Source organism: Aulonocara sp. 'chitande type north' Nkhata Bay, linkage group LG12 (genome assembly GCF_057382095.1).
Source record: "Aulonocara sp. 'chitande type north' Nkhata Bay isolate Kocher_YH1m ecotype deep benthic linkage group LG12, A_spYH_male_GT1.1, whole genome shotgun sequence".
NCBI classification, from domain to species: domain Eukaryota; kingdom Metazoa; phylum Chordata; class Actinopteri; order Cichliformes; family Cichlidae; genus Aulonocara; species Aulonocara sp. 'chitande type north' Nkhata Bay.
Window position 1 is genome coordinate 31,267,842 of NC_141355.1, and position 23,129 is coordinate 31,290,970.

Here is a 23,129-nt window from a genome sequence, read left to right on the forward strand (position 1 = left end):
GTTTACTTTCTGTGAGATATATTTTCTTCAGTTTTGTCTTTGCTCTCTTTTAACGCTCTGCTTTTCAAAAAGAAAAAATTCTCACTTTGCTCTTCTTCTCATTCCTACTCTGATTCATCCTGTGCTATCTATGAGTCTTTCCCAGAAACAGAAAGATTAAATCCATTCTTCAGTGTCCTTAAACCTCCAACTCAGCTGTTTACTTGCAAAAACACCAATACACTTGTTCTAAGTCTGTCAAAGGTTTGTATCTTTTTGTGTTTGTGGTCAGCCTTATATGTGTGTGTGTGTGTGTGTGTGTGTGTGTGTGTGTGTGTGTGTGTGTGTGTGTATCCAGGCGTGTGCGTCTGTGCATGCCTCCTTGATATCAGCAGTCTTTTCTAGATCCAACACAAGACTGAATTTAAAAATAAAAAGAACTACTTTCCCCACCTTAAGCTATTAAAAAATAAGAATTGAAATGGTGCAGACTCTGCGTTGTGTTCATTCAAAAGCAAACTTGAGTTTTTCGACAATGACACATTTTTATAATTCTACCTCTATACATCACCACAGTGGATTATGAATTTAAAAAAAATCAACAACATGTGATTAAAGTGCAGACTTTCAGCTTTAACTTAGTGGGTCAAAAAATAATTAAGGACTGATAGCCACTTTTAAACATAGAAAACCATTATCAGATGCTCAAAAGTTAATTAACTGACAAGCATTTTCTCGGACAAGTGATGCATGTTCCATTATTATTCTGTGGCAAATTAAGCAGATAAAATATATGGAGTTAATATCAAATGTTGAACTTGCATTTCATATAGTTTCATTGAAATTCTCAATGTGAAGCCAAAGTGCAAGTAAAGCAAGCTGCCAGTAGATGGAAAAACTAAAATAAACCTATCAGAGCGGTAGGGAACATCTCGGAAATGGACAGTTCAATAATCTGGTGCTATTGAACTGGAGAAGGCCAACACTAAAAGAACTGATAGACCATAGAAGATAAATAAAGTGGATGATCTTTCCTTAGTTAAGAAATACTCTTTCACAACACTAGCCAACTCAAGTACACTCATCAGGGTGTAGACATTGTCAAAGTTTATTTTGAAGAAACAATTTAAAACATTTCACATTATCCAAAAACTATATTGGAGGCAATGTTACTACAGTGGGGCAAAAAAGTATTTAGTCAGTCACCGATTGTGCAAGTTCCCCCACTTAAAATGATGACAGAGGTCAGTAATTTGCACCAGAGGTACACTTCAACTGTGATAGACAGAATGTGAAAAAAAAATCCATGAATCCACATGGTAGGATTTGTAAAGAATTTATTCGTAAATCAGGGTGGAAAATAAGTATTTGGTCACCTCAAACAAGGAAAATCTCTGGCTCTCACAGACCTGTAACGTCTTCTGTACGAAGCTTTTCTGTCCCCCACTCGTTACCTGTATGAATGGCACCTGTTTGAACTCATCATCTGTATAAAAGACACCTGTCCACAGCCTCAAACAGTCAGACTCCAAACTCCGCCATGGCCAAGACCAAAGAGCTTTCGAAGGACACCAGGAAAAGTATTGTAGACCTGCACCAGACTGGGAAGAGTGAATCTACAATAGGCAAGCAGCTTGGTGTGAAAAAACCAACTGTGGGAGCAATCATCAGAAAATGGAAGACATACAAGACCACTGATAATCTCCCTCGATCTGGGGCTCCACGCAAGATCTCATCCCGTGGGGTCAAAATGATCATGAGAACGGTGAGCAAAGATCCCAGAACCACACGGGGGGACCTGGTGAATGACCTGCAGAGAGCTGGGACCAAAGTAACAAAGGTCACCATCAGTAACACACTACAACGGCAGGGAATCAAATCCCGCAGTGCCAGACGTGTTCCGCTGCTGAAGCCAGTGCATGTCCAGGCCCGTCTGAAGTTTGCCAGAGAGCACATGGATGATACAGCAGAGGATTGGGAGAATGTCATGTGGTCAGATGAAACCAAAGTAGAACTTTTTGGTATAAACTCAACTCGTCGTGTTTGGAGGAAGAAGAATACTGAGTTGCATCCCAAGAACACCATACCTACTGTGAAGCATGGGGGTGGAAACATCATGCTATGGGGCTGTTTTTCTGCCAAGGGGACAGGACGACTGATCCGTGTTAAGGACAGAATGAATGGGGCCATGTATCGTGAGATTTTGAGCCAAAACCTCCTTCCATCAGTGAGAACTTTGAAGATGAAACGAGGCTGGGTCTTCCAACATGACAATGATCCAAAACACACCGCCCGGGCAACAAAGGAGTGGCTCCGTAAGAAGCATTTGAAAGTTCTGGAGTGGCCTAGCCAGTCTCCAGACCTCAACCCCATAGAAAATCTGTGGCGGGAGTTGAAAGTCCGTGTTGCTCGGCGACAGCCCCAAAACATCACTGCTCTCGAGAAGATCTGCATGGAGGAATGGGCCAAAATACCAGCTACTGTGTGTGCAAACCTGGTAAAGACCTATAGTAAACGTTTGACCTCTGTTATTGCCAACAAAGGTTATGTTACAAAGTATTGAGTTGTATTTTTGTTAGTGACCAAATACTTATTTTCCACCCTGATTTACGAATAAATGCTTTACAAATCCTACCATGTGGATTCATGGATTTTTTTTTTCACATTCTGTCTCTCACAGTTGAAGTGTACCTCTGGTGCAAATTACTGACCTTTGTCATCATTTTAGGTGGGGGAACTTGCACAATCGGTAGCTGACTAAATACTTTTTTGCCCCACTGTACATGGGCATCTATGGCTGCTAGTGGAACTGATGTGATGTGACTGCTTATAAAGGTAAGAGGATGAACTTTGAAATCTGCATGGCTATACTCTTTGCCTAGATTTAAATAAATGCTTCAAAACTGATAAGACAGGGTTTTATAGTACAAGTGGATAATGGCCCAAAACATATCGAAAACATTTTTTCAAGGCAGAGAAATGGAATATTCTTTAATGGCCAAATCACTAACCTGATCTCAGCTTAATAGAGCATGTTTTTCAGTTACTGAAGCCAGAGAGACCCACAAACAATCAGCAACTAAAGGCAGTTACAGTAAAGGCATGGCAGAGTAGCCCAAGGGGGCATATGCAGTATTTTGTGATATCCATTAGTTTCTAAACTTCTGATTGTTACTGACTACAAAGGATTGTCATCCAAAACAGTATATTATTTTATATTTTAAATTATGTTAGTTTGTCCAAATAAAAAAAAGAGAGAATACATATAAATACAACTGTAATTCATTAACAGTTAATGCAGACTTCATGTAAAACCCTTTAAATTTAAAGTGTAAGTCTGCACTCTAATCACATATTCACTCATTCACAATTTAAAATTGAGTGTTGTAGTGTTCAGAGGCAAAGTTCCAAAATGTTTTACTGTCCAAAACAACTATATGAACCCAACTGTGCTGGAAACACTTTCACGACTGAAAGGTCAAATATGAAGTCTCCTCTGGTTACCACACCAAAAATAACCAACTGCATTTTTTCACTATATGTGGTAAGTATTGATGATCCTATCAAGCTCTTGGAAAATAAGCAGTGAAGCAGATTGCCCAAAGCATTAGGCAGAACACAGGAAGACAAAAAAACAAACATTTTATTTTTGAAAAGGACTTTTTTATGATGTTCAAGTAATTCAGTTTTGATTTTTATAAATCACACATTTATTGATTAATCTCTTATAAAGGTAAAGGTTTATACATTATAACAGTTCCTTGAATTCTCTCAGCCTCTATGAGCAATGACAAGTCATCTCCAGAAATGTTTTTAAATTAAGTTGAGTGTTGCAAGTAATTGCAGTACTATTATGGATATTACACTATGTGGGTTTCGTTCTGTAGAAAATTAAAAAAATTCAATTACACTGTGCCCTGGAGTTGCAGTAGAAGAAACACAAACTAGAAAAAATAAAAATTTTCTAGGTGACTCAAATAGGTAATGTGAAGGAATTTCACTAAGCGTGGAAAAGAGGGTAGCTAATATTTATCTGAGGTAAATGCCAACACATGTCATTTAAAGTTGGGATGTCTTCTAGAATATAAGTATTTTGGCACTATATTGGTGGCCAACTGTCCCTCCTCTAATTTTTCCACTACACTTGATTGTTTTTCTTTTTTTCATTGATTGGGTGACACCTGACTTTAGGGTTTTAAGTTGTCATCAATAACAAAGCAGTATTTTTTCTGGCTGTAATAAAAGCAAAATTAAACATTTCTAGTTTCTCAGATTAATTTGATCAAAATCAGTCACATCTTGATTGTTTGATTTAAAATTCATTAAAATAGATAAGAATAGTGCAGGCTAGAACTGAACATGAGTTATTTTATGGACTGTGTGTGTGTGTGTGTGTGTGTGTGTGTGTGTGTGTGTGTGTGTGTGTGTGTGTGTGTGTGTAGGTGTGTGCGTGTGTGTGTGTGTGCGTGCGTGTGCTGACGTAATGTGTATATCTAAGGGTTGTAAACACTCAGAATAGAACAGAAGGATACTCATACTAAAACATAATACCAAAGATACATTGGAAAGTTGGAAATCACTACACGAGGAAAGACAAAAGCTAAAACTGTTCAGAACAGGAATAAGGTAAAAACAGAAACCAGAGGCTTGAAAACATTACAAAAGATTAAATTCATTATTGAATCTCTGACTTGGATTCCTGGTCAGCCTACCAAAGCTACCAAAAGAGTAAATCCTAAAAAGAAACCCAACCTCAAACAATTCAAAATCCTATGGGCTAGGTTCCATTTTTTTAGATTTCAGCAGAAATATTTTCCATTGCCAGACTGTTGCAAATACTAAATGTTAACCAGATCAGGGTTCTCTATCTTGAGTTTTTTTCTGATTGTGTCGCACTCAAATTCTATAAATATTTTTTTTACAATATGTTTGCAATAATCAGAGTCACAGTCTGTTACTGTAAGAGAAAGAAATATCAAGTCTTTAAATTGGACAGTTGTACGTAGTCATTTGCCTATTCTAAAACATTTTAAAATGCTAACAATGGTCTTCATGACAACCACTTGTAGCAGACAGTTTTAATGGATTTCAGATACTGTTAAATTCATCAACTGTTATTAGAGAACTGACCAAGAACACCTGAGGAAAAACTGTAACATGTCAATGATTTATACAGAAAAAGAACATAAAGCAACATTAGCATTCACTTGGAGATTTTTTTGTGTCCTCATAATGCCACTGTTTTGCTGTAAACACTACAGAGCTTAAAGTAATGAAAAAATATATATAATTAAGATATAATTAGAGAAGTAATTAAAGGTTAATTAATTCTTCTTACCTATGTCATAGTATATAACATCCTTTTTGAAGAAGAGATTCTAGTTCATTTTTCTCTGTTCAAATGAGAAACAGTAACTTGAAAACACATCTGTTTCTCAGCCTAAAAGTTCCAGAGCTATATCTGAAAAACTTTTTCAATGGACTATAATTTGATTTTTCTTACATATTCCCCCGGGGTATCCAGACTTTGCATAGCTATAATTCAGCAAAACTAAGGTAGAAATAACAGACATGAACAATTACTTTAGTGGTAGCTCAAGAAGCACCATTGTGATGTCCCCTGACTTCTGATGTTTTATACCTTCATTGGAAACCAAACCCTGTCACAGCAACCGTGCAGTATTCACACTGATTTACACCTAGAAAATAAAAATGATTTGGAGAAATAGTTTGAGGCACCAACAGTCTAACATCCCTTTGATGTTAACAAGCGGTAAATCAGGTTTCAGAGAGAGAGGAAGATGAAGAGGGAGACGAGGTACGATGAGGGGGGAGGATGAAGTGGAGACAAAAGAAAAAGAGCAGGTCAAGAAAGGGAAATGCTGGATGTTGAAAGAGATTTAAAGAAAGTTAAAGAGAGAGAAGAAAAATAGAAATTGAAAAGAGGAAGTGAGGAGAAGAGGGGTTGGGCAACTTTTCTTTTATGTTACAGGAGCAGGAGGAAGTTAAATTGAAAGAAATTAAAAGTTGAGAGCAGATAGGGAAGAAATGGTTTAGCTCTGATGTACAAAATGTTAACCTCTTTTCAGATCAAAGTCTTTCATAGGGAAGCCCAAAAAATTGAACCATACAAAATTGTGTTTAGATCATGTGTGCGTTTCTTGTGTTTATCAGGAAAAGTGAAATGTTGTTCCAAGATTGCTCTATAATAAACGTTTGCTAATTTGCTAATTTGCTAACATGTTCCAAATTCAAGTGCCTACAGTAAAAAAACATCCATCATCTAGCAAAAACTAGTCCGTTTTACAATGGGACTACTCATTTAATATATTATCATCTTAAGTACTCAGTAGTTATTGGTCAGACCATTCCTCTTTGAACTGGCATTCAGTTTGAGCTTACATTATGCACTTACAATTCATTAACATCTATCTATTTAGGCTAGACAGGGGCATTGTCCCAAACAGACGCATGAGAGCTCAATGGGAAATTAAAATAACATAAACGTGCACTTCTGAGAGTTTATTTTTTTAAAGTCAGAATGAAAACAGTTTTCTTTGTTTGTAGAGAGCAAATTTATAAGCTTATATTGACCTCCATATGCTAAAGGGTCACAGTATGAATCACCATTATAAGAACAAACACCCATAGAGAAATAGACCAGAAAGGTAGATTTGCTAGCAAAGCTACAAAAGCAACAAAAACCTTTTATGAAGCTTTAAACATGGTTAGAGCAGTCAAGACCAGCTTTGTAATTTCCCACAAAGAGTATTTGGTGCACTCTACCGTGCTAATATACAGAAGCACTTGAGAATGAACCCCTCTCCAGGCGAACCATAACAAAATGGATCGAGGACATTTTCAAAGATCTGGAGCTTGAAAAACAAAACAGACAATTTTGATTTTTTTTCTCCGTGGCTGTGGACAAAAGCTGTGATGTCTGTGACACAGCCTAGTTACTCATCTTTGTACATGGGATAATGAAAGAAAAAAACACTGTCTGGAAACGGTACCCAAAATAGACTACACTGAAAAAAAGGGATTGGCCAACTCTTGGATTTACGTAAGCATCTTGCGTGTATTTAACATAAGTGCCTCGTGCTTTAAAGTTAAGTGTAACTATATAGTGTAGAAACTACATGATATGCAGAGAGGCTAGATTAAATTGTTCATATCATGTTCGAGTGAAGTAAGTCAATAACTTACTGCGACACCGCACGGGATTTCAGTCTCGCACGCTTTGGATCGTGGTTTCAGGAAGGCATCCATCTCAGTCAAATCGAGCAGCCGCCTCTAAGTAAATTGGGTGGTTGTTGCATTAAAAAAGTCTAACTTGTAATTTAAACACAATAATTTCATGTTTCTATGAATGTAATTAAATCATGAAGAATCTGTATGAAATTCAACAACTTAATTTGTTCTTGTTGAGATGACATGATACAATCTAGTAAGAGTGGTTAGTTGCTGAACTCATGAAATTCACAAGATCGCACGAGATGTCAAACTGCAGGAAAATCACTGGAGTTATAAGAGGCAGACAACTAACTCAATTGTTTAAGTTTCTGCCAAAGCAAAAAATTTGTGTGCAACCAATGTCCACTACTGAATCAAGTAAATCCAACACGGCCTTTTTTTCAGTGTAGATTTAACTTCCTGAAAAACCCAAATAGCAGTAGCAGTTTGTATAAAAAAGGTTTTTGAATTTTTGCAAAAAACACTGTAGTTTTGGGAAATGTTTATTAAAGTGGGATAAGATGTAGGTGTTTTTACTATGTCTATTTAACATTTCCATTGTCTTTCATTGTCGTATTGCAATAACTAAATCATTCTTAACAGTAACAGGTTGTAAAGAGATAAAATGAATATTTAGACGAATTGAGTTCACCTTAATGGTGTACAGCACAATAGGCCAAGTTGTTTACAGTTAAAGATTTTAAAAAACAAACTGTAGTGTGGGTGGTGTGAGCTTTTAAATAAGTCATCTGTAAGCAGTGATGTCTGATACACTAATTTCTACAACACGGGGATTGAATATGAGGTGCAGCTGAGTGGAAAACCTAATAAACAGAAGTTGGCAGATTTAGAAAAGGAAGAAGACTGGGGTGTAAAAACAAAAAAGGGTGAAGACGTCAGATAACAGGAAATGGATGTTCATATGCTTTAGGGTTAAATAGGAATGGGTGGGGAGCACAGAACATTTGAGGCACTGGGAGATGAAAGAAAGGGTGGGAGGAGGGATGAGAAGTGTAGTGTAGAGACAGAGAGGGTGGAGAAGTTATAAACTTCTCAGGAATGGATTAATGGCCATAGAATTATATAAAGATGCAGAAATAAGAATAGGTGGGGCAGGAAAAAATAGTGAGAAAGTCTACTTAACACAGTTTTGCACCAACTGATGATTAAATATTTACACATATTACATTTTCTGAATATTGCAATTTTCTCAATATATTTTTTTCTAAAGCAGTCATAAATAAATAATATTAGACTGACTTTATGCCAGTTTGGAAATTGTAACTGCCCTTGCTTTTATTTCATAGCTGCTGAACTTTTGTTCCAATTTTTAAGGTACTTGAACACATAATTCTCTGCTGTCACTAGGAGAAGAATTGCTTTCTTTGTTTCCCTTTTCTCACCTTATAACTCTATTTGGTTCCTTTGTTGGCTATCCATGCACATTTGCAATATGTTATACAGATCCCTAGTTTAGGTATTATATAAAGAGCTATAAATATGCAAATACGGCCAATGCAGTATTTTAGCAAACTGTAACTTTCTGTTCAAATCTGACTGATTATTTCTATCTTTTGACAAAGACATTGCTGGTAAAAAAATGCACATTGATTAATCAAAACACTGAAAAAGATTAAAATTAAACAGAATACATTGTAGGATTTTCCATTGCCTTATGTCCCTTTCCAGTCAGTTCATATGGGGTCATATACTGGATGGTTTGCTAAAAGTGTATATCCCAACACTCACTTAAAACAAGCATTAATCAGGACAACAACTGCTTTAGCATTAATGCAATAAGAAAGATGGTTGAACTGCATAATGTTGTCCTTTGGGAACAAATAAAAAGAAAAGTGTTTGCGTAACCAAATGAAATTAAAATCTATATTTAAAAATCGATTCTTCTTCAGAAATCCATAAACCTATTTTATAAATGAAGTTGTTTCATTTTAAATATGTATAGAAACAAACATTATTCCTACCAGTTGTTAGCGCTATGTCCCATGCAGTTTTGGTTCCTAAAAAGACTGCTCTACCCAGAGGTCAAAGTTCAAACCCCCTTTCCACTCATCACCGTATTAGAAGGTGTTGTGTTGCAACATTAAATTTCAAAAAAACAAATATGTACTATAGAGTGTTAAAAAGCTTTAGACTGTTTTTTTAAAAACAAAAAAAAGAAATCATGCATTTTGCTAAACCCACTGGTATTCTGGTTCACAGTATTCTTGTTGGTCATCTTATGTATTCAGTGAAATTGTGCTAATGTCTTAAAATGACTGCGATTTACTGATTCGAGGCTGTTAAATGTTAATATGTTGCTTCACGTTGGCGGAGATAACAAGAGAGAATTCGCAAACCTGAAATGCCACTAATGCAACAGGAAGAAGTACATTATTAACCTTTTCTTTCAGTGCACATTACAGAACAGTTTTGCAAAGTGCTTTACAAGATTAATAAACTTGTTATAAATCAGTGACAAATATCTTACTGGATGCAACACTATAATTATTGTGAAAACTTGCTTTAGGCTGTGCTTGAGCAATACACAACAGAAGCTGCATCTGTTTCTGTGGAAAAAACTCATGCAACTCATTTGATTTCTGTTTAAAATGTCACACATGCATGCACGTTTTTCCCAGTCTCAATCAAACTGTTTTTTCCCTCTTTTTTATTTATACATTTATTTTTAGGTTTCTCCAAACTGTGACAAGGTTTTGGTGAATGGCAAAGAAATGCGTGGTCGGCAGTCTTTGACCATCAAGTTCTCATACCTGCACCTATCTGCTCAGCTTCAGCTCACCGTCTGGGTGCCCAAGCTACCGCTTCAGATAGATCTGTCAGATACTGAGCTCAGCCAGGTCAAGGGCTGGAGGGTGCCAATCATCACTAACAAGAGGTAATTTGCCTGTCTGACCTTGAGGGAATGGGGGAGTGTAACACACGGTAGAAGGTGTAGGCATTAGCATAATTTTGTCAAAATGTAGAGCATTTTACGTACACCATTTTCATTTATGCTACAAAGACTTTTTTTTCTTTGGTAAGAAACACATTTTAAGACTATTCAGAAGGGAAACACAAACACCTGCAATTTCTGTTAGAATCGAGCAGTGAACTGTGAGGAACTGCTAGTTTTTGAAGTCACAAAAATTCATGGTACAGGCATTTGTTGAGTTGTATTTCCTACTCTTCTCTGAGAAATTTTATTTTGTCTTTCATTTTGGTGTGTATATATATATATATATATATATATACACACACTACAGCTTACAATGCCATATTTTCCAAATTCTCTCAAAGCTGAACCAAAGGTGTATCACTTTTAAGTTGCAGACTGACAATATTGTTTACTCCTACCAGTGTTACAAAGCACATAACAGGATGTTAAAAATAGAAATTGAGTGTTTCTTGCCAAAACTTACATTGGCATTAATGTTTACATTGGAAGTTTTCATCATTTACAGAGCTTTTAATGATTCTAAATAACATTATACTTTTGTGCTTCTATCTCTGATTGTGTATTTGTATGACAGGTATGTGTGTTTGTGTGTTTTATTCCTATTTCTCATCTTGCCACCCTTCCATTTTGTTCTGCTGGGCCTATTTTTCAATTTTGGCAATTTCTGCTCACGCAGCCACCAAGCCGTGTGCACAAACACACCTCCATCTCCCCAAACCACTATCTGACAGAGTGAAACACAAGCACTATTAGGTAGAGACATTCACACAGACACATGTGCAACTGGGGCACTGGGTAATGGAAAGAAAATTCCTGTAATATTACCTGAGTTTCATAGGTACTGTAAAGATATAAGACACAGATGCAGTCCTCTGTGTGTATATTCTTATGTGATTATATGATCCTATGTGTGCCTGTATATGGTCAATGATAGATTTCACAGAGGCAGGCAAAGGAGAAAGAATGTGTTTATTTGCATCCTTCTGAGATAAAAATACATTTTCATTTAGAGACGAATCGAGACAAGTTGCCTTCTTGTTTTTTAGCATTGAAAAATTAGTACATTCATAGTACATTTTATATTTCTTATGTTTTATTTCATTAGATTAGATCTGATTTAATTAATGACTACTGTATTTTTCTATATTCTGCAAAAGAAAGAAATAATTAAGAAGAAAGACATGCAGCTGTCTTAGCTGCAAGTCTATTTATTAGTAGATTGCTGCTTACTAGATTAACAACACAAAATACATTGACCAATATTTTTAAATACAAATATAATGATTTAGTTAGTTGTTTTTTTTTACTTTTTGGTACCATATGAAAGCAGAAGAATGGTCTTGGACCAATTAAAGGTGGTTTAAAGAATCCAAGTTAAACTGAGTCAAACAATAATTCTGTTTTGACTCAGTAGTGTTGCAAATGTAGTTCTGCTCAAGACTCTATTAAATCCCCTAGTTATAGTGATTTTTACATATGTTGTTCCATTTCATTTTAATGTAATTCTTATAATGTAAAAGATTTTTGATGTTGTTTATAACGTTGCAAAGACTCATTTCTATAGTTTGGATCTACTGCTGCCCAACAGATAGTATTACACAAGAATAGAAAATTGACCAGTTACGTTTAAAATATTTTGACCATCCTAGTCTTATTACAAGTGCTTAATGTTCAAGTAAAATGTTTAAATGTGTTAAATGTAGATTAGAGACTCAAGTGTCCTTTATTTGGCTTAAAGTGTAACCTGAAGATGAGATTATTCAGTACATCAGCTGGAGCTGAGAGTAGAGAGGAAAGGGGACATTTAATTACTGGATAATCTCACCATCCCTTCATTTTATTTCTTTCTTCCTTATTTATCTCTTTTCTTTTCAGACCCACCAGAGACAGTGAAGATGATGAGGACGATGACAGAAAGGGCAAAGGCTGCACCCTACAGGTATCATTTGATTGTAAATCAGTATTGTTTCTGAGTGATCACAACTCTTTTAAAGGCAGTTTAATCTGAATAATATCTGCCTAAATACTGAGTTATTGATACTGAGTTGTACTTCTGTGCCATGTTTTTGTTTAATCACAAGCATTGAAGTAAGAGTCTGTTGTGCACTTTAGCATCAGAGTCTGAATTTGGCCTTGTTCTAACCTTTCAGTACCAGTATGCTTTGGTGCGGGTCCTCACTCATTTTGTCGCAGAACCTTCTGACCCAGGTGGAGAGATGGTTTACATGCTGGGTGCTGACTGGCAAGTTGATATCACTCATTTGGTCTTGGACCAATTAAAGGTGGGTATACACAAATGCTCACAAACAGTACCCTTCTATTCACTTGCAGATCATGGCTTCTTCACAAAAGGAATAGTTTAACATTTTGAGATATAAATTATTTGCTCACAGCTATGGGCAGTGACACTTTCTAATAAGTACTTGTAAAGTGGCTTAATATATAGACAGTGCAAAACATACGTCCTGATTTTTTGCATTTACAGATGAACTGTGTGAACAACTATAGCACCTACAGGAGCTTCTCTGCCATGGAAACCCATGGCATGAAGCTCCCAACACACGCTTTTTCTGCTGATGTTAAGAAGGTTGCGACCTCTGCAGTTACTGAGTCAGCAGAGCTTTTACACACTATGCATCTCAGCACTCAGCAGCCCTACTCTGTAATTTTACATGGTCTGCCACTTTGTACCTGAGCTGCCACTTGGTAATAATATCACTTACAGTTGATTGTGGTATATCTAGGAGGACAGAAATTTCACAAATTGACTTGGTATAGCAGTAAATTGTATCAGAGTATCACACTGGAATAGGACTGAAAACACCTGAATTCAAAAATTAAGAGATGCACCCAATAGTATATTATTATTGTAAATCTTTCTAAACAATAAATAATGTATCCTTTGACTGCCTCCTGTTTCTGTATTCTGCAGATAGAAGAGCCTCGCATTGCCAGATTAATAGATGGACGAATCGTAATCGGGCGGGACCTGGGACACACCAATATACAGGTATTCTCTTGCTTGCTTCATCACTAAAAGTGCAACCCATCTCTTCCCCTTCAATTGTAACTAAGCTGGTTGATATTATAAACTCTAACACCAAAAGAACCCTTTCTGCTTACTGAAGTCTATATTCATCCCTATAGTAAAGTTAAGAAACTGACTGCAGTGGGTCATTTACTCATCATACAGTATTTGAGTATGTAAAAAAAAAAAAGAAATTCCACAAGCAATGTATTCACTGCTTTTTACAAAGTCCAGAAAAAGACAGTTGAAAGAACTCATTATGTCAAGTGCAGTGTAATTCGGCACTTCACATTACAGCCATAAGTACTCCGGTGATGTAAACACTATCCCCGTTCCTCATATATAAGCCTCCCCTGCTAGCTTGTTATACAATTAGCCACAATTAAATGTTGAATTTGGCCCTGACATCTCAGCGTGATGCTCACAAATTATACACATATACACACTGAACACAGTTGTGCACTTTCTGCATTCCAATGAGCCTGGCCATTGTAACTCAGTGTGACAGTGGAGGATAGTTCTGTGGCTTATTCTGTTATTTACTTATGCACGGTTATGTAGCAGAACTAAAGCAAAACCACCAAATGTTTCGCAGTCCTCATCAGTGTCGTCTTATGTTGTTTTCTGTTCTCTCTTGCATACATCACATATATAGAAATTATGTATTTTTATGGTCGCATTCATTACTGTGTTGAAGAGTATGTTTCACATCCATTAACAAGTAAATAAAAAATGGTTGGACTGAAGTTCAGTGCATAAGTGGCATGATTTTTGGTAACAGCTGGGTGTGTGTTAGCAGGGGACTTCTGCATTAATGTATGCGTGCACACACACACACAAACACACACATGTACAGCTGTGGACCGTTTGGGAGCCAGGAGAGAGAATTTACCGAGAATTCCCACTGAGATGCCAGAGTCGACAGGCATCATTTGATAGTTTGACATTTCAATTTTAGCCCCCAGCTCTGTCTTCCTGAGTCTCGCTTCTTCCTCTTTTTCCCGTCTCTCTTTCCTTTCTATCCCCAGTCTCTCTTTCTCACCTTGTTATTCTCTGCCGGTCTTGAGGAGCAATCCCAGAGCCGTCAGTCATTGCATTTTGTTACCTTGCTGAGGGTGGGATTAAGTTTGACGCCCTGACACATTTGCTGCGAGATTGTCTTTGTACACCAATCAGATCTGCCTGTCCTCCTGTCGCTGGGCGAAGTAGTACACTACAACATGGGCCCCCTAATCTCTATCAGTGTCTGTCTGCTGTTTCCCTGTTCATCTGTACCCCAATCTTTTTCATGCTCCTTTTTTCTGCCCCTTTCACTTACTGTCCTCCTCTATTTGTCATTGTCCCTCTCCTTCTGACACCTACTCTATTTATTTTTCTCTTGCTTGCTTGCCATCTTACTTACACTGTCCCTTTTTCTTTTCATCCACTCTGTTTTCATTTGAGTTGTCTTTAGTTTTGGCCTTGTTGTCTTAGTTGAATGCTGACACACTGGGGCACAGCTGGAATGCAGACGGGAACACGGTCTGTGTGCATTTGTGCGTAGATGTGTTTTCGTTACTTAGCGTGTGCTTCGCTGTGTGATGACAGCAGCAGAGTTTCCCTGAGTTTTCTTTACACATGCAATACCAGCACCATCAGCTTTTACAGATCCATGTTTGTCTGTATGTATTTGCATGTGTGTCTAAGACATGCTGTGCAGAAATGAATCAATGATGATCAGTCTGTGTGTGTTAACCTCCTAACTACTCCAAGTTTATGTGGCACAATGGTGGCTCTCACTGCTCTTGCACTGACAATGTTAAAATTTCACCTTAAGGAAATATTCACTCAGACAGCAAAAAAGCTATTTTATGCATTTCTGTTGTACAATGTTTTTTACTGTTTGTTCTATAAAAACTGTACTTACTGATGTCCAATTACTTTCACAGCAAATCACAAAAAAATAGAAAAAGTATGATTTCCTTGGGGGGTGAAAAGAAGCTTTTCTTAAACCTCATTTATTCAGCAAACTTTTTAAAGTTAAAAAATATTGGGGGGGGGGGGGGGGGGTTGGATTTGAGTTTTTAGAAATACCTTTCCTGGTAACCAAAGACATTAAATTCAGTTTTGCATTTAGTTAATGCTTCAAAATTGCTGCTGAATAAAGGCATTAACAAGATGACAGCTGAGTAGCAGGACTTATCAGCAAACATTTAAACAGCTGTAATCTCAACACATTTTCTTGACATTTAGACTTGGTTGAAAAAATATTTGGCATCTGTTGGATGTCTTTCAAGAACATCCTTGGACTTTCTATTTACTTAACAGTTAAAAGAAATTAAATACACTTCCTTTCAAAAAAAAATAAGATTCTTAAAGTCATTTGGTTTAGAAGAGGCAATGGCTCAGTCCACACAAGAAATTTCCTCACAAAGCAAATAAGAGAGAATGTCCAAAATGACGTGAATGTGTTTTTTATATGTGAAAACAGATGTGTGTCCAGAAATAGTAGTCTGTGTACATGTAGTGAACACTATGTGTCTGAGTCTATGTGTCTGAGTAAACCACTGTTTTACATTGAAACAGCAACATTTGTTCATTTTTGGGCACTTTTGCCATTGACCACTTTTGACAAAATAAATAACATCATTTCTTGTAGAATGATTTTCCTATAAGCCACAACATAACCTTGTTCCTGTTATTTATATACTTTTCAAAACTATGAGACCAAAACTCATATTTCGTTGCTTTTTAACATCTAGCTTGCCAGGATAGGTGATTTAAACTTGAACTTAAATATGTTTTTGTATTGTCTTTTGTTGCAGGTTCTGTCCCCCTTGTCTGACTCGATACTGGCAGAGAAGACTGTAACTGTATTAGATGACAAGGTAAATATTGCTTTATTATATATATTCTTGAGTCCAATTTAGCAGATTAAAGGTTCTACCAGAGGCCAATATTAAGATTAATTACATCTGAAAGCAAACAACAACCAAAGTTCCTCACAGAGTAAGTAAACACGTGTTTATTAGGGCTGCACCTGTACACAATGAACTCAAATTATGCATATTTATTAAATAATGCAGCATCAGACCATGGCATGGCATACAAAGAGTGTTGTGATTTACTTAAAGTGTGAACTGTACTCTTACTTATAGCATGTTTAATGTCTAAATAATGTCTGATACAAAAGTTGTACGCTTGAAGAATCGCTTTTATTTTGTAATTATGCTATATTAATGTATCAGTCTTCCATTACTGATCTAAAGAGTTCCAAATGTGCTGAATCTACCCCGTTTTAAAGTGACTGACTTTACATTTTAGGATCATCATCAGAATAACAAACCTTTAAAAGGGGACAAAAACTACAACTTGAACTTTTTTAATACTGCTTTTTTTTTTTTTTTACCTGAAGGTCACCATTTCTGACCTGGGAGTCCAGCTGGTTGCATCTTTGTCCCTTAGTTTGAGTCCAAGTCCTGTAAATTCTCAAGCCATACAGTTAACAACCACAGCTGCTGACCTGCTACATACACCTAAACAGGTAGGAGATCACTTTACGTCAAGTCTACATCTGCTAAAATTTTATGATCCTGTTATTCAGATTTACTTCTCGGCTCCAATAAGAAGATGCAGCTAGATGAGTACCCAGTTCAAGGTTGCATGAGGGGTGAGCATACCCCAGCTTTCATAGAGCCAGAGGCAGACACACTGAACATGGATGGATGAATTATATAAAAAGATTTTTGTTCTTATGAATATCTGTGATTTTACTCACACATTAAAACATTTCTGCAAGCCATCACATCCTCTCACTTTATCTAGTTTGGGCATGTAGCCATGTGATTCACATGCAGACAACTCTCTGCCTTTAGGTTTTTATTACACAAGTGAAATGATGGCCACCATCATTGCCTGTTCCTCTCTTCACAGTAATTCCCTAAAGGTTGTAATCATGGCTCTTAAATAGTAATTCTGCACTGCGAACATTATCTAGATGCTATCTCTCCCATAATCAGTTTCAAATTAGGGAAGTGTAACTTCAAGACTATAGCAATTACAGCAGCAACCGATTACAACAGCCATTTCTTTTTTTAAATGAAACTTCAGGCCCTAAATACAATCCAGTAAAAGAAATTAAATCGCAACAATGATGCCCTCCTGGGTTTTAAATGCACCTTAGAACACACATGCATCAACACTACATATGAGCGGGTGGAGGATGGGCGTCCAGGTACACACTGGCTCACTCCTTGGTGGCTGCTTATCGGGGCCTGGAGCCTGGGGCTCGCTCAGGCCACTTCGGGGGTGGGGTGCCCTTGGCCTCTTGGCCTGGGGCTCGGTCACTCTGGCACAGCTGGCTGCCGGCGGAGCTCACGGGCGCGTCACTGCCACCCCCCCTGGCTTCTGCTCCGCGGCTGCTGAGTGACCCCTCATCTGGGACTCTCCTCAGCTTTTCTGGGACAGTGGCGCGGCTGCCCCTCTGTTGGTCTTCCTTGGTCTCTTGTGTTCTGAGGGCCTCTGGATGTCTGGAGTTTTGATCTCCTCCATACCTGCTTCATGCCCTGGTGGACGGGGCTGTGGCTCCCCACACCCTCTAGCAGATCATTACATGAAGGAACCTTTTAAAAACAAGCGCGTCCATGCTCACAGGTGTACACACGGGTGCTCACACACACAAACTACACCCTTTTTGGCTCCTACCTCAAAGCACACTGTCGATCTTAGGTGCTGCACAATAATGTTTAATATTTAGTATTTACTGTTATATTCCCATAGATCATCGTGATGTTGTTTATTCTAGTGCTCTCGTTTTCTTCGGCTTGTTTTCTTTTTTCATTCTCAACAGGTGAAATTAAAAAAGTATCTACTGTTATCTATTGTTAGCTAGTTTATTGTGATGGTGTTGTTTTTATTATGTTGCTCTTTGTTGTTTGTTTTCTCTTCTGGTTTTTTTTATCTCCATACAGGTGATCCAGGTGTTTTGTTTGTTTTTCTTTCTTTTTTTTCTTCCCCCCTTTCTCACCATCTCTTCTCCCCTCTATTTTTCTTTCTCTCCCTCTCTTTCTTTCATTCATCTCCCTGTCCTATCCCCCAGTCATGTCTGTCCCGTCTTTAAAAAACGAAAATAAAATAAATACATAATTATAATAAAGGTCAATCAAATGGACCAATATGGCAAGGCCATGATGATCCACTTGGTAAAGTAAATCCACTTGGCATCTTTCTTGGCCTTCAGACAACAATTCTGATGGCTAAAGATCCAAACTGGACAGGCAAAAATAAATAAATAAATAAAAAAAATAAATCGCAAAATGAATTTGTCACCTATGTTTACAAACACAGTGAAACTAAAATTGTTATAACATTTAAAAATCTTTTTTTAACTCGTCTCCGTCTCCACTTTGATCCGTTATATCATCACACATACCCGTTAACACAGTTAACAGGTACCATTTACTTATTATTCTTGATTTTTTAATGACATTGCCAAAGTTTATTTTATACCTTATGAAGTTATATAGAATATGTTAGGCTGTCTTCATACTTATTTTTGTTTGTTTGTTTTAAAATTGCCACAACATAAATACCACCCAAGGGCTAAGCAGCTCACCTCAATCAAAATACAGGTTTGATCCTGCAGTTTATTTAAAAAAGGTACTAAATCTTACTTACTAGGTTATATCAGTGCATTAGTCTTTTTATTTTTATTAATAAGAAGAACAAAGCTGTTTGTCAATGTAAATCTGTGAAGCAGGACCATTTAAAGAAATGGTTTATAAAGGTTTATCTTATCTGATATTATTTTAAGAAAGAAGAAAAATCTTTGCTTTTCTTGTACATTTAGTGTGAAATTCAGAAAGTATTTTTCTTTGGATGGATTTTTTTCCTGTTGTAATTGAACAGGAAAAAGACAAATCAGAGAAAAAAAGTGTTTCTGTCCACAAAACAGGTGTATAGGTTTTAGTTGTCAATACTGAATAATGAAATGTGTTTGGGAAGCATAGCATTGCAGACTAACAATTATGAAGGTGGAAATGTACAATTGCTAACATCTAGTTTTAGCAATTAGATTTTAGCAATTTTTTAAAATTAATTTTTACATTTTTTTTAATTTTCTTAAGCTACTTTGAAAATCTAGTTAAAAAATTGTGTAAGAAATGAACAAACGGAAAATTACGTGTGGTCAGCATTTGGACAAAATACATTTGTCATGGGTCTGCGGCGGCAGACCATGTGTTTCTTTTTAGCGGACCCAAATACAGACACTCGAGGAAGGGACAAGGTTGAACGAAAAACACGCTGTTTATTGAATGTGGAACACGAAAGTACAAAATAAGAGAAACCAAAACCAATAGCTAAAATAAACTGGAAAAACTGAACTAGAAGCAAAGCACAGGGATAATGGAAAAACTAGGGCCCAGGAACACGGGAGAAGACGAACAAGCAGCCTCACACTGAACAAAGGGAGACAGAGGGCTTAAGCTTGGAAGGATGTATGGCAGGAAGAGGCAGATGAGAGAAGGAGTGAGGGAACACGAGAGAGAGGGGATGAGAGAGCACAAGAGAGAGAGACATGACAGGCTGGGGAAACATGGAATGACACACAGGAAAGGGTGATGAGACATCATGACAAGACAACATGAAAACTAAACATAGGAGCCCAAAAGATACTGAAAAATATAAAACCAAAATATTATACACAAAGAAATCACAAAACACCATTAATTCTAAAAGGCTGGGACAAATGACCCAAGACTACGACAACATTATGAAAATGCCATATACCAGTAAATAAGATTAAAAAGTTACACAGTTGGGTCTTTGAGACTTTGTAATATCTAATATTAGCTTTCCAATTTTTTGTGCTTCTCCTGATAACATGTTTGAAATTACTGTGGTATTAGATCTGGATAACTACACTGGGCAAAACCTGCAGAAATGTATGAAAGGGGTTCCTAAAAGGTTAAATGTCAGCGACATCTCATGCACTTGATGATTTTACACTGCCCTAAGGATTTAACAGGAGCATGCCACAGTCTTTTGAGTCTGTGAATGTGGACTTTGAGTATTTTCTAAAAGGTGAGTGACTGTGGGCCAATCTCAGAGTCGAAGAAAGGTGTTCCATCAAGTAGTTCCCAAGCTTATACAATAGCATTTAACAATTTCAATGATGTTAAAGTGAACTACTTTAGAGAAGTAAGGGATCTCAAAACTTCACTGTAGGTGGCAGACAGTTGGTGTCGTAAGCCACCTCTTCTGTTCAAAGATGGTCAATCACAGTGGACATAGATGACCTCTTTCACTACTCACTTCGTTAAATAGAAAACTAAAATGCAGACACTTTTAGAATGGCACGTTGAGTGCATAAAATGTGAACTTTACCAAGGAGCCAACTTGAAACTTACAAGAGTCCAGCAAGTATAAAACTGTATGCCATGGCCCATGATAGGAATGTACTGTGATGAACAAAAGCAAGATCAGGTGTTAACAAGACCAAAAAAAAGACAAACATAGGAAACATGATAGGAAACAGATCAGAAATCACAGAGACAGGCGAGGAAGTAAAATAAAGCAAGGCACAAAAGAAGAAAGAGGGAACAGCCAATAAAAAGCAAGGACTCTTTGTTGATGTCAGTTATCTTTGCTTGAAATATCAGATGACAACATTCTTTCTATCTTGTGCAAAGAAAAAGTATCAGTGATAGATATTCTCTTTGATCTTCTGGATGAACTATTTAAAAGCTTCAGTTGTAATTGTGCAGGGTTTTTTTCTCTTTTTCAGGAAGCTGGGATCAGTGCATGGATCCAGTACAGTGATGGTTCAGTGACACCATTGGATATATATGATCCAAAAGACTTCCTACTTTCAGCTGTCTCACTTGATGAGAATGTCATTTCTGTTACCAATCAGGTACTGGCATCTTCCTTTATATTGTCAGCAGTGCAAACAAGTGACAGTTTTATACATTTGTAGATCATGCTTTTTAGAGCAGAAAGCCCAAATTCAATTCAATTCAGTTCAGTTAAGGTTTATTTATAGTTTGCAAAGTCATAACAAAAGCTGCCTAAACGCGTTTTAAACTGTAAGGTATTAACTTCCACATTCTCGTTGTCATTTAGGAACAGCACTGGCCCATTGTAGTAGCAGAAGGTGATGGGCAGGGGGCATTGTTTCGAGTAGAGATGGTCATCTCTGAAACTTGCCAGAAGTCAAAAAGGAAGAGTGTGCTGGCATCTGGAGTTGGAAATGTTATAGTTAAGTTTGGAGCAAAAAATGACGAAAGAGGAGTGATGGGAAGAGGGGGGCAAGATGATGGTGGAGGGTTGGATAACAGCACCAGTGAACAACGGACAAAAGATGGAGGAGAGTGGAAATCCAACAGTGCAGCAGTGGACCGAGAGGAAGGAGCCATGAGGAAGGTATGGAAAAAAAAAACAATAATAAAACAGTGAGGAAAGGATATTTTTAAGAGTATTTTCCTTAAACTGTAGTTTTAGAGTTTACTCACATTGGATAAACACATTTAATCATCAAAGTTTAGTTTGTTTAAGTAGTGTAATCACTGTGAGTGGTTGTGCACCTTCTTGGTCCAGGGCATTCCAGTATGTCACACATATAGTCTGATCATTATCCATGCTTAGCACAGAGCTCCCAATGTTTCCTGCCTCTGTGAAAATTGCTGTGTTAAATATAGTAAATAACATAACTGTGATGCAGAGAGGACAATATGTCGCTGCGTAGTGTGCGAGCAGGCCAGCAGGAGAATGGGGAGAGGGAGTCAGTCTTGTGTAATAATGCTGTATTTACGTGAATCCAAATGAATATACAAAATCCACATATTTTAACCATTTACTATATCTGTGTTTTCGTTTCCATTTTCAGGTTAGCTCAACAACCAAGAGTACAGTAACCCATCGTGCTTCAGGTGGCAAAGGTGCTGGTGGTGGCAGCAGCAGTAGTCGTGGCAGTGGCCCCAACCAACCAGGCGACTACAGTAGCTACCCAGCACCAGTGGAGGTACCGGGGACTGGAAACAGTGAGCTAACCCAGCCCACTAGAGGCCTGTCAGACCTGGAGATTGGGATGTATGCCCTTCTGGGAGTATTCTGCCTGGCAATACTGGTTTTCCTCATCAACTGTGTCAGCTTTGCTTTCAGGTAAAAAAAACAAAAAAAACCCTGAAAACCTAAACATGTTACTCAGCAACAAAACATGATGCACATTAAATACTGAGGCAGGTCCATTATGGTTAGTTAATATATGGGTGGAATATAATGTGAAACTGAAAGGATCTATGAACCAAAAAGCTGGTTTTGACAGGTAATCGGTATGGGCCTAATATGCCCATATTAGGTAACCATTGTCTATTGGAGGATTAAAATTTAAGCCAGATCAATGTCTTGTACAAAGTTAAAACCTGTAAGAAAGCTTATTCATTGCAAACAATATTTAATGATGGGCATAAGCACCTTTGCTCAACCACATTATTTTGTGAGAGAAACCTTTTGAGAGAAGTCAATTGAAAATAAAACAATTTCAAGTGTAGAGATTGTTGTCTGATTTTCAAGATCCCATTGATACACTCAGTCTTTACTTTTTAGAGAGGTAACTACTGCTCCAGTTGGGAGTGAAGTATTCATATCAACAGGCTAGTTTATTAGAAACACATATCACTGAGCCTAAACAATTATAAAAATAATAAATAAATAATGAATTACCCTTACAATAGCAGGAATGTTCAATGAGCTTATTTTACCTGTGATAAGATTGCATCCTTCCAGTCATCCTTCCTCCCGCTTTAGCCTCTAAAATCAGCTGATCAAATGCAGTAATCAGTTATCTGTTCTTTTCTGATTCTGTCCTCTCCTTTTTGTTTCAAAATGGCAGAGAACATTAATTGCTCTGTGGCTTATTAAGTGATCAGTGGAAAGCAGCGGTGGTTGGCACAA

General features: G+C 37.2%; 1 protein-coding gene across 1 annotated transcript in view; it reads left to right on the top strand.

Moving 5' to 3' along the window:
* Window positions 1-23,129, top strand: part of LOC147317771 (transmembrane protein 132C) — a 285,996-nt gene that overhangs the window by 257,246 nt on the left and 5,621 nt on the right. Inside the window, exons 7-15 of the mRNA XM_086315084.1 lie at window positions 9,903-10,108; window positions 12,044-12,107; window positions 12,319-12,450; window positions 13,101-13,178; window positions 16,001-16,063; window positions 16,591-16,719; window positions 20,962-21,090; window positions 21,300-21,599; window positions 22,063-22,337. Coding sequence (XP_086171210.1) covers window positions 9,903-10,108; window positions 12,044-12,107; window positions 12,319-12,450; window positions 13,101-13,178; window positions 16,001-16,063; window positions 16,591-16,719; window positions 20,962-21,090; window positions 21,300-21,599; window positions 22,063-22,337 — 1,376 coding nt within the window. The remainder of the gene's footprint in view (window positions 1-9,902; window positions 10,109-12,043; window positions 12,108-12,318; window positions 12,451-13,100; window positions 13,179-16,000; window positions 16,064-16,590; window positions 16,720-20,961; window positions 21,091-21,299; window positions 21,600-22,062; window positions 22,338-23,129) is intronic.